The 11,961-nt window shown below is 42.9% G+C and overlaps 2 protein-coding genes across 4 annotated transcripts in view; both read right to left on the bottom strand.

Annotated features, from left to right (window-relative positions):
• Window positions 1-2,072, bottom strand: part of nebl (nebulette) — a 31,863-nt gene extending 29,791 nt beyond the window's left edge. For all 3 annotated transcript variants that reach the window (XM_028434041.1, XM_028434043.1, XM_028434042.1), the window contains exons 1-2: window positions 1,857-2,072; window positions 849-943 (exon numbers count right to left, since the gene is read on the bottom strand). In XM_028434041.1, coding sequence (XP_028289842.1) covers window positions 849-943; window positions 1,857-1,925 — 164 coding nt within the window. In that variant the 5' untranslated portion in view covers window positions 1,926-2,072. The remainder of the gene's footprint in view (window positions 1-848; window positions 944-1,856) is intronic.
• A 1,120-nt stretch (window positions 2,073-3,192) lies between these two features.
• On the bottom strand, window positions 3,193-11,825 carry ezh2 (enhancer of zeste 2 polycomb repressive complex 2 subunit). Its single transcript, XM_028434002.1, has 19 exons — window positions 11,540-11,825; window positions 10,404-10,530; window positions 8,753-8,881; window positions 8,537-8,656; window positions 8,316-8,436; window positions 8,016-8,177; window positions 7,822-7,915; window positions 7,575-7,738; window positions 7,402-7,499; window positions 7,123-7,312; window positions 6,784-6,950; window positions 6,255-6,390; window positions 6,052-6,177; window positions 4,309-4,487; window positions 4,110-4,205; window positions 3,962-4,043; window positions 3,806-3,886; window positions 3,637-3,721; window positions 3,193-3,256 (listed from the first exon to the last, which is right to left on the bottom strand). Exons 2-19 carry the CDS (start codon window positions 10,518-10,520, stop codon window positions 3,196-3,198), a joined length of 2,208 nt encoding a protein of 735 aa, XP_028289803.1. The 5' UTR covers window positions 10,521-10,530; window positions 11,540-11,825; the 3' UTR covers window positions 3,193-3,195.
• Window positions 11,826-11,961: the final 136 nt, after the last annotated feature.

The following is an 11,961-nucleotide window of genomic DNA, read 5'->3' as shown; positions in this document are numbered from 1 at the left end:
ATTCCTGTTGTTCTCACACACACACACACACACACACACACACACACACACACACACACACACACACACACACACACACACACACACACACACACACACACACACACACACACACACACACACACACACACACACACACTCTCTATCTGGGTTATGTGGGCAGCAGTGTTACATAAGACAGTTTCTATCGTTACGGCAACGACTGTTAGCGTGATGGATACAACATGTGAGAATCATGCTAGTGTGTCAGTGTGCACACACACACACACACACACACACACACACACACACACACACACACACACACAGGACCATGTGTGACCCGGTTGGACCTCAGGAACCATGTGATGTGACGTGTGTGCGTGTGTGCGTGTGTGCGTGTGTGTTACATAAGCAGTGAAGTGTTAGTCATTCACTCAGCATCAAAGAAACAGAAGGAGAGCGAGAGCAGAAACCAGACACAAACCAGTTTTAAACCAGTTCAAACACTAGACCCAAACCAGTTCTAAACCAAACCTAAACCAGTTTTAAACCAAACCTAAACCAGCTCCAGAACCAGTTAGAGACGTCTGATGGGTGACCCATTAATACCAGTTTGGACTCAGTTAGAGTCCTTTAAACCCATGTGGACTTGTTTAAACCAGTTTACACTATTTGAACACTTCAGACGTCTTTAGACCTGTTAGAACCTGTGTGGACCACCAGGACCAGTATGACTTACTGATACCTAACCAGGCCCTTTGGACCTCTGTAGACCAGTTGGGACGTGTTTAAATCATAATTGGTCCCTCTGAACCATTTGGACCATGAGTTTAAACCAGTTTAAACCAGAGAAAAGCAGGACTCACGCGCTGCAGTACGGCTTCTTGTCGTATCCTTTGTAGTTCTTCATGTTCAGAGTCATTCTGCAAACCTCACAGTGGAAACATCCTTTGTGCCAGTTCTGTAACACACACACACACACACACACACACACACACACACACACACACACACACACACACACACACACACACACACACACACACAGACAATCAAAATCAGACGCACAAACAGTTCAATCACATCAGTCTAACTTAAGCTTAATGACATGATGACTAATTAAAATTAGATGAATAAACCAGATTAACTAGAGGAGACTAAAATAAACTGAAGTTGTTTAATCCTGAGTTATAAAAGACCAAAGTCTAGTTTAGTTAAATTAGAATATTTTAAATCAAGACGTTTAGTTTATTTCTAAACCAGGTAGAATCAGAATAGGTTAGGATAATTCAAACTAGGTTGAGTTGCCACAAAGTTTTCTATTATTTAAAAACAAATTAAAATTTTAAAATATAAATATATAAACATATTTGTGGTTTCTCACAGCTCAGCACCAACAAATAATTAAAGTTAACTTAAGCCCAGTTCAGTCATATAAAGTCCAGCTAATTTAAACCTAGCTCAATTACAAAAAGTCAAGTTAACTTAAACCCTGTTGAGACATATAAAGTCAAGCTAATTTAAACCCAGTTAGATTTCAATAATCAAGTTAAATTAAGCCCAGTTCAGGCATAAAAAGTCAAGTTAACCTAAACCCATTTCAGCATCATAAAGTCAAGTTTAACTTGAAGCAAAAATAAATAAATTAAAAAAAAAAAAATGTGTTCCTGCCAGTTTCAGAGTGAACTTCAGTTTAAATAATTCGGTTAAGATGAGTATTGAATATTTAGGTTAACTTTAGATTATTGATATGAAGCCAAATTAAACCTGAATCTAGAGTTTAATCCGGTTTAAGGAGCCTGATGGTAAATTCATGCTCGTCTCAGAGGGTAGATGCATGTTCTCTCTTTTTGCGTGCGTGCGTGCGTGTGCACCTTGTCCAGGCAGCGGACTTTCTCCGTCGGGTAAACGATCTTCCCGCAGCGCGCGCACTGAGGGTTCATGCTCCGGAGCTCACCGACCTCTGCTCCGCTGGGTGTCCGCTGTAGGAGCGCTGAAGTCCGGGTAGGATGCGCAGGTCGTCCCGCTGAAGGTGCGGAGAGTGTGCGGAGCTCCGAGCGTCTGGAGGCGGAGATGCTGAAACACGTCAAGTTACCGGAACCAGGACAGGAAGAAACATTGGTCAACCCTTCAAAGTTAAAGCTCCAACTACTTTTGATATGGATATAAAATGTAGATTAAATGGTTTTAAAGTAGTTAAAACTTAGTAAATATTTCACTGCCGATACTAAGAATTAGTTTTATGAACATTGTGTTTTGTTTACTTAAGAAAATATTATTTGCTTCTTTTTTTTTTTTTATAACGTTTAAAGTGTTTAATACATCTCTGAATGCAGTAAATCATGTTCTGTGTTTTATTGTCTTCTGAACATCATGTTTATTACTTTTATTTCTATTGTTTTTTGTGATTTATTGTAGTTCGCTTTAAATCAATGTGTTTGTTGTTTTATATAACAGATATAGTTAATCTGAGGGTCACATGATCAACATTCAGACTACTGACCAATCATTAACACAGGAAACAAAGAGTTTGTGTGTTTACGATATGTTTATTTTTCTTGTCCTTTTGTGTATTTTCTAAGTCTTTGATTTTTATTTGTGTATTTCTCTTTTCAAATGTTGGTGTTTTGTGTATTTTTCTTGTCGTTACACACATACACACACAGCCTTTGGAACACTTTAATGTCACTTTCCTGGAAAATGTTACAAAATCAGCACCAGTGAAGAAAAACCTCCTCAGGCTCCATCAAAATAAAAGTCCAAAACAGCACCACAACCTGGATAAGAGATATTTTCTGTGAATATTTCAGGGCTTTTACTCTGAAGGGCAAATATCTGCGGTGTGTTCAGGGACTGAAGGCACGGCAGAAACTCCAGTTCAAGCCTCTGAAATAGAAAAAGTTCAACTTCCTCTGATTTAAACTTTTCTTTGGATTGATCCACTTATTTTAGCCATGGGGGATTATTTCAAAATAAGAGTCCGAGGAGCAGCAGTCGTCATTTGATTTATTTCCATCTGTCTTTATCTTTTCAGAGCATCGCCATCACCGTCCACTGCTGAGCTCAGCAGGTTTGAACACACGCACACACACACACACACACACACACACACACACACACAGAGGCTGGTGTATCGGATCTGTTGGTCCCTGAAGGTAAACGGAGGTCACGCAGTCGATGTTTTCTCATTGATTTAAAGACAAAAAAGGAGTTTCACGACATTTCTGCTTCTCGCTCGATGCCGACGTACTTCAGAGCATCAGCCTGACTGTATCTGTGGAACAGAGAACAGGATTAATTAAACCCGACCTTAACTCAAGCTGAACAGAGAACAGGATTAATTAAACCTGACCTTAACTCAAGCTGAACAGAGAACAGGATTAATTAAACCTGACCTCAACTCAAGCTGAACAGAGAACAGGATTAACTAAACCTGACCTTAACTCAAGCTCAACAGAGCAGGATCAACTAAACCTGATTTTAACTCCAGATAAACAGATTCAAAATCAAAGGAAACACCTGTAACAATCGTTCAGAAATCTTAGCAGAAGTTCCCACAGATCTTAAATTCAAAACTGTCACTAAAGCTTCAACTGAGTTTAAAAAATCCTAATCTAAATGTCTTCATGTCAGGATTAAGTAATCTTCACTCACCTGTAGTCGAAGAAAAGCTCCTCTCCGGTTTGAATGGCTCGCTTAGCAAAGATTCCGATGCGATGGTCGCCGTTGACCATCATCACTGTAAGACAGACACGGGGGTTACCATGGAAACCACACCCATACCCACCTCCTGATAGGTTCAAGTGATGGTAACCGTGGATACCTTTAGCGTAGCAGTTGGGGTTCACAGAATGGTTGGCGAAGCGGATCTTGTTTCCTTTTCGGGTGGCGTCGACCACGAAGTCTGCAGACGGAGAAACGGAAAGTTTGTTAACACACACACAGGGACACACACACACACAGGGACAAACACACACACCGTTGTTGAGGTTAAACAGGAAGCTGCACATGTACTTGTCGTAAACCTTCCCGCGCCGGTCGGCCTCGTCCTGAGAAATAATCTGTAAACAGGAAGTGAGAGATTAACGTTCTCCTTTAACCACGATGATGATGATGCTAATGCTAACCTCTCCACAGTACTCTGAGATGAACTCGTTCTTCTGAACTGGTTCTTTAATGAAGATTCCCCAACCCGCCACGTCCGAAGGAGCCAATAGGAGGTGCTAAAGAGAACGCACCAGAAAAAACATCATAACACGCTCTGTGCTGCCTTCAGGGACCCTGCCAGTTTAAACCTTCCGTGCTGCCTTCAGGGACCTTGCCTACCTTCTTGGCGCCCCTCTGGATGGAGCAGTTCTTGCAGGATACGTTCTTGCTGTCCCAGTGCTCTGCAGCGCCACAGGTGAGGCAGAGGTCGGGGTCACACTCCCTCACTGCCAGGTAACACGGACACTGTTTGGTGTTGCACTGAGCTTTGCAGCGACAGCCCGGGAACCGGTTCTGACCTGTGGGAGCAGGAGACCATCAGCCGCTGAGCACTGACTAGTTTAGAGGAGCAGGAGTAACACCACTTAATGACACAAGTGAACACATGTCAAATAAATACTAAAAACACACAAAGTACGCCCTGAGGAGGACAGAGAGTTTACAGCTGTTGAGTACTGACTAGTTTAGGGGTTCTCAACCTTTGGGTCAAATGCCTTAAAGAAACTCGGATTTTTTAGGGGAGGAATTTTTCTTGACATATTTTTTCTCCTTTTAATGTATTTTTGCTACATTTCTCCCATTTCTACATCACATTTCAATGACTTTTCTACACATTTTTTCCACTTTTGAGACATTTTCATCACTTTAAACCCTTTCTACATATATATTAACTAGGGATGTAACGATTCACTCAACTCCCGATACGATTCGATTCACGATACTGGGTTGACGTTACGATTCTCTCACAATTTATTTTACAAAATGGGACTGTAGACAAATGAAAAATATTCTTTTATTTTTTTGGGGGAAAAAAAAAAGAAAAGAAAATACTGTATTATTTTCCTTTTATATTTCATTGTCAAAAGACTCCATTGATAAACTATTCAAAACAATGCAATTTAACTAAAAATAAATCTTAAATGAAATAAAGGAATAATACAAATGAAGAAGAAGCCTATTAATTTAAATTCTGGTTCTATAGTAAACAATGCAAAACTGCATAATAGTTCTTTTTCTTTTTAAAAGTGCAACTGAAAATGTATTTTGTGCCTTAACAATTGGACTTTAAAAAAAAGAAAACACTCATTTAACTATATGTACTGTATTTACAGCAGATATTTGTTCGGACCAGCAGAGGGCGCTGGTAACCCAGTGGTCGGTTGGCATATAGCGAATCTCGCAGTGAAGAAGAGATGCTATGCTAGCAGACAGAGATAATAGAAAAACGTGACTTTTACAGATATTCACGTAATATTACAGATATTGTTTTGGTGCTAAAGGGGTAAGGAATCATTTATTAACATGTTTAAGAGTAGAAGGTGGCCAAAAAGAAAGTAGTAGTAGATTCCACCCGCCACGTACACTTTTGGGTGAGAAAGATAAATATATATGTTTACAAAATGTACTGCGATTCAATTTTCACAGTATCAATGTGAACCATGATACCTATGAATCGATTTTTAACTGCCTTACGATTAATCGTTACATCCCTAATATTGACCCATTATTTATTTAACCACTTTTCACCATAGTTCACGATTATTTTTGTTGTGAGGCCCATTATTTACCAGTTTAAACAAATTGTTACAATATTGACACTTCAAACCCTTTTTACCACTTTTTCTGTCTGTTTATATCCACTCTAATTTGCAACTTTTAACCAATTTCTGAAGTTTTAAAAATCCCATTTCACCAACTTTTCCAACAGTTTTGCTCACTTTGAACCCATTTTATTAGTGATTAAAACCAGGATTTCCATCTTTAAGATCACTATAATAATAATAATAATATATTATTCACGGCTCTAGTTTTCTCCAGATTCAAACACAATGAAAGGTTAAAACATCCTTAAAACACACTCACACTCTGAGCTGCACTGGCAGAACTTCTCACAGAAGTTTTGTGCGGTGACGCACGGACACGATGAATCGCAGGGCTGACGAGGATGGTCACATGGCTGGTAGTTGTAGACGTGATTGGACGAGCCGTCTGTGGGCGGGACAGCACAGCATAGAGGTGTGCTTTTGTTTCGTTTTTTGTGCGTTTACACATTTAAGCGTTCAAACCTTTCTTCAGTTGGATCTTCCTGCAGTGTGTGGCCCACAGACGGTGCTTCCTCTTCTTCTTCCTCGGGGGCGTGTCTTCGTCGTCAGACGGAGCACGAGCGATGATGCTCGACTCCTTCACTCTAAACTCATACACCTGTGGGCAGGGCAGGCTTTTATTTTGAAACGAGAGCTGCTGTGATTGGTTTATGTTGTTTTTGTCCCGCCCTGGCCTGAAGAGCCTAGGGCAGGGGTCCCCAATCCTGGTCCCCAAGAGCCACTATCCACCATGTTTTAGATGTTTCCCTCTTCCAACACACCTGATGAAATGATCATGATCGTTATCAAAATTCTGCAGAGCTTGATGATGAGTTCATCATTTGAATCAGGTGTGTTGGAAGAGGGAAACATCTAAAACATGGTGAATAGGGGCTCTTGAGGACCAGGATTGGGGTCCCCTGGCCTAGGGTGTACGTGTGCGCTGAATGAGCGGCGTGATCGAATAATTACATTACAGCTCGTCTGGTGCTCATGCTATCCTGTGACCCACCTGTCTGCAGGTCTTGGTCCCCATGAGGCGGGCGATGGCGCAGTAGTTGTCGTAGTACGTCCCGATGAGAACTCTGAACAGAGACGCCTCGGCCCCGCTCCAGTCCACCAACTCAGGATCAACGCTTAACTTCAACTTCACTGGAGTCTGACAGCGAGAGTTCCCCTCTACGCACGCACAGACACAGACACACACAGACTTAATAAAAAGCCTCCAGAATCATGACTGAGTGAAACAAACACGACCTAAAGCAGATGGATAATATGTCTGTGCTGTCAGAACTGAGCTGTGCTCTGATTGGCTGTCAGACCTGAGCTTTGCTCTGATTGGCTGTCAGACCTGAGCTGCTGCTCTCGTCCTTCTTGTCGTCGTCGTCCTTGTCGTTCTCCTGCTCGTTCTCACGCTCGCTGTCCGTGTCTTTGGTTTCCATGGAGACGGTGGGTGTCCCAGGCCGGCTGTTTGGAAGACGACCTCGACGACGAGCGGCCGCCCGCTTAGACGGCGTCTTGGAGCGCTCAGCCATCCCATCCTGGGAACAACGATCAGGTTAAAGACTGTGAAACCACGGTTAGCTTCAGTGATGTCACTTCCTCTCCGGTGGTGATGTCACTTCCTCACCTGCACCAGGTACATGTAGCAGTCGGCGCCGCACGGCTTCCCGTCCACCAGGGTTTCCAGGTTCTTACGCTTGTAGGTGTTGGGTGTGGCGTGGAACGCTGTGGACAGATTACAGGTGAGTGGGCGGGGCTAGATCAGCAAAGGTGAGTGAAGTGGGCGGGGCTGTGACTCACGGTGCAGGAAGCAGTCGTACTTGAAGCAGCGGCGACAGAAAAGCGTGTGGAAGGAATGAAGACTCTGCTCACGCTGCACTGAGCGAGCGTTGGGACCGTCGATGTTGGGCGTGCACTCAGGAGGGAGAGAACCAGGAAGCTGCTGCTCCGTCAGCTCCTTGTACCTGGACAGGTGGAGGATCAACACACACACCGAGAACAACTGCACTGAACACACACACACACACTGAGCACACACACGTCCTACTTGTCTTTGAGTTCCTCAGTAGATCCTTTGTCGGGGAACATGGAGGAAATGGCTTCAAAGATCTTATCAGAGGGAAACTTCCTATTGGCTCGCTCTGAAGGCGGGAAATCAAACAGGAAGTGATTTCATCTTTAAAGACACTCTATGAGCTCACGCACGGTTAATAATGATAAGTGCTCATGGCGCCGTCTCACCGCTACGATGCTCCGCCCCGTCCTCGGCTCCTCCTCCTTTCCCGTCACACACCTCCTCTTTGTCCTTGAACTCCTCTTCGTCCTCCTCTTCCTCATTATCACTGTACTGAGACAGAGCGCCGACCAGCTCTACGAAGATCTCATCGTTGATGAACCCGCACTCTGACACACACACACGTAGTTTACGCACTCAGATAGAAGTAACACACACAACCAAAAATCACACAAAGTCTCACACTCAGAGTCCACCTGCTGTGAAAGGATACTCTGGATTTTCAGAGTAAAGCTCTTGACCCTCACCTCGGTCTCCGTGAACCTTCCCGTCATAGTTCTTGATCAGTTCTTCGATGAACGTTCCGTCCTGGTCCAGGACTTCGTCTCCCATGTAGGGAATGTTATGGAGAACCGTCTCGTCCTCCACCTGAGGAACACATCCACGTCAGACAACTAACCCACTCAATCACTAACTAATCCATTAACCAGTAACTAGTCCATGCACAGCTCCTGGTATATGGACCAACCATGAAGTTCTGCTGCAGAGGAGACCAGGAGTACATGACGGGGACAGATGCCACAGCGTTCAACGTCTTCAGAGGAATCACCTGCTGAGAGAACTCAGAGAACACACTGTCCACTGTGCACTGAGGACAGATGGAGAGGAACAGGTCACACACACACACACTGATACAGAGAGTGTGTGTGTGTGTGTGTGTGTGCATGTGTGTGTGCGTGTGTACCTCTCTGGTTCCTCGTAGAGAACCCACAGACGTCATGATGAGGACCGGTTGGATCCTGCGTGTTTTCCACTCCTGGTTCAGGATGTCTGTCCTCTCTACGATCTTCATACGGTTGGTGTTGAACATGCTCTGAGGGAGACACAACCGTACGTGTGTGTTTATAATCACACACCACTATGAGTGTGTGTGTGTGTGAGTTTCTGACTGTGTCGACTAGGGCTGTCGTCAACCAATGAACAGTTGGTCGAACAAGACTATGGCACACGTGCAGAGGACAACGAGGAGAAAGACAGTTTTGGCGTTTTGTGGAACTGATTTACTTTTAAACAGACCATTTATGATGTGAACCTTATTCAAGCTTTGATCAGAACAAAGGTAAAGTGAACCTGCTTTTATTAATAAACAATGTCAGTACACGGGGAAACAAACACATTGCGCAGTGTTCCCGCTGCGCCAGAGACAGCAGTGGATCTGTTTTAATCCATGCATCAAATATAAGGATAATCCATGTTCTTGTGCAGAAAAATAATTGATTCAATGAAATCTTGGTCAACCACGACGGCGTCAACCGATAAGTCGACTAAACGAGCGACGTTGGCAGCCCTAATGTCGCCCTTCCTGAAGCACTGTGTGTTGTACATCTATCTAGTGTATAAAAGTGCTCATTTCATGGAAAATGTGACACTAGCAGATGCATTTTATTCCCTGAGTCTGAACATGAGGTTTGTTTTCAGCTAGGGGCCGATAGGCGCCCGCTGGAGGCCACGGGTTTATGCTAATGAGGGCTCCATTGCGTAACGCAGCTATGATTTCTGACCCGCCCATTAAACCCTGAACAGTTTGTGAAACCTAGCACATAATTACATTATAAATGTTTGAATGGTTTTTTACATGTTTTAAGGAAAACATTTTTGAATTCAAAATTTGCTTTACACATACTTTAACATCACTGCACCTCCAATACTGTAACGTCTTATTAAAAACTCTAAATTATTATTGATTGTCTTAAATTAAGTCTTTCACTGTTAAAAAATGTGCATCCTGTAAATAAACGCCCAAATCCTATTTAATCATTGATTTTTATTCTCCATAAAACAAAGATGTGAAACGTCCTGTGGTCACATGACAACTGTGGAATACTTTTAGTCTTTATTTTAAATGAAAGTCGTGTTACACAGTGTCTGTCACTTTAGACCAGATGGTTCTAGGAAACCATCAAACGTCTCCAACCCATTGTGTGGCGTCTGGGATGCAGGTCCCCTCCCTGGCTCCGCCCCTCACTCGGAACCATAAGTCTGTATAAATGGTGTCTTGTTTTGACAAAGTTAACAGCTCCATCTTGTGGTTAAATGCTGTATGACAGGAAATAAAGCAGGACTTGCCTGGTTTTTATTAGAACTAAAAAAAGTAAATAATCACTCTGGACATTTAAGAATTGATTTATCGTCAACAACAACATCACGATTAATTTATTTTTTCCCCAACACTGTTATATATATCAGTTATTTTTGTGCATTTTTGTCACGTCCTGTGTTTTTGCAGTAGTTTTATGTATTTTTGGAATCATTTTGTGTGTTTACCTAGGGCTCCACACAAAATTAGACCAACACACACGTGTATATGTAAGTGAATGTGCGTTTGTTTAGCTGACCTTGACCTCATCGGCTCTCCTGAAACGCTTCAGTTGTCTCAGTCTCATGTACTCAGACTTCACTCTCCTCTTCCAACAGGACGGACCTTTCTCTGAGCGTTTCCCCGTCAGCACCATGACTACACACCTGGAACAGACACAACATTTAATAGGGCACTGATTGTAAAGTTGCATATGCTAAAATGAAAAGCAATTTTTACCAACAGCAACATTTAGCAACAAACCATGTTTACAAAACGTACAGGAATTTTTCATGTTACTTTTGACCAGAATTTAAAATTCAAATTTGTCAAATTTCAGATATTTTTTTCATGTAAACATAATGTTAATGTTAAAACTAAATGCTAAGTGTTAAATCTAAATGTTAAATCTACACAATAAATGTACATATTAGCTAAATATTTAGTTAAACCCGTGACATATAGATTAAATATTTAACACTTAAATTTAACATTCACATTATTTTTAACAGTAAAAAACCCCACAAATTTCGCAAATATTGCTGTAAATCTGGTCAAAAGTATTATATATATATAATAAAAATAATTTTAAAAAATCATATACGTTTTTTAAACGAGTTTTATTTTATTTTCACATGCCTAACTTCACAATCGGGGACCCATGGAGATTCACTAGTAATTATAATTTATTGTTTATTCTTACAGGTTTTAGTAAACGAACATTTATTCAATAACGTGTTGTTATTGTTACACTTAATAATCAATAAGCCCGTTTGAACACTCATAGTGAAAAGGTTTGAGCAGGACGTAGAAAATTACATTAAAACTAAAAACTCTTCCTGAAACACAAAAACAGCCTGTGGTGTTGTGACATCTTTGGTACCCAGACTATGTGGTTCCGTCATCGGTTCTTATCAAACCAGGTCAAAGCGTTCCAAACGGAAAACAACAGAAACTCCTTCAGAACCGGAACATGTGGTTCTGTTTCACCTCACAGCAGGTGTTTAAAACATCTGTCCCGCTAGTTTGACACTGATTTGTTACAGTGACGAGTTCAGTCACGACATCCCCGGTGAGCTAGCTAACAGTTAGTAAAACAAAGACCAGGACAGAGAAGCGAGCTGAGGCGGGTTAATGTGAGCGGGAGTGACGTCAGACCGCGGGGGTTTTCCTCACCTGTCCGGGACACCGGGTCCTCAACCCGGGTTAGAGGCGTTTCTGTCGGTCACAGTCTTCCTTTGTGTGCGGCACTCCGCGGTTAGCTTAGCATTAGCACCGGTAGGGGGCGGAGCCTCAGCCGGCTTCACGAAGCGCGGAATCCGCGCGTTGTCAGCGGCTACCGTCCGAACACGCGCGTCTCACCGTGTGACAGTAGCTGAATCCGTGCGTGTCGTTCCTGTACCGCCAGCGAGCGGAACCGGCTCTCGCGCCCTTACCCGCTCGGTACGGATCCAAGAGGCGCCAAACGCTTCGGCCAATAGCAAGCGCGCATGTTGGGACGTGATAGTGTAGTGGGACGCCATTGGTCCGCCAGCAGCAGAGGAGACACGTGGATCGGCGCCCTTTGTTCTTTACAAAGGGGCGCCAGGTTGGGCGGG

The sequence above is a fragment of the Gouania willdenowi genome, chromosome 20 (assembly GCF_900634775.1).
Source record: "Gouania willdenowi chromosome 20, fGouWil2.1, whole genome shotgun sequence".
NCBI classification, from domain to species: Eukaryota; Metazoa; Chordata; class Actinopteri; order Blenniiformes; family Gobiesocidae; genus Gouania; species Gouania willdenowi.
The sequence above is the reverse complement of the archived record's forward strand: the minus strand, read 5'-3'. Positions and strand labels throughout refer to the sequence as shown.

Coding starts and splice junctions, on each gene's coding strand:
- ezh2 (XM_028434002.1), bottom strand. CDS start 10,520: ATGGTGCTGACGGGGAAACGCTCAGAGAAAGGTCCGTCCTGTTGGAAG. Junction 8,882..10,403: donor GGAGAGCCGATGAGGTCAAG/GTCAGCTAAACA, acceptor TGTCTCCCTCAG/AGCATGTTCAACACCAACCG. Junction 8,178..8,315: donor GAAGGTTCACGGAGACCGAG/GTGAGGGTCAAG, acceptor TGTGTGTGTCAG/AGTGCGGGTTCATCAACGAT.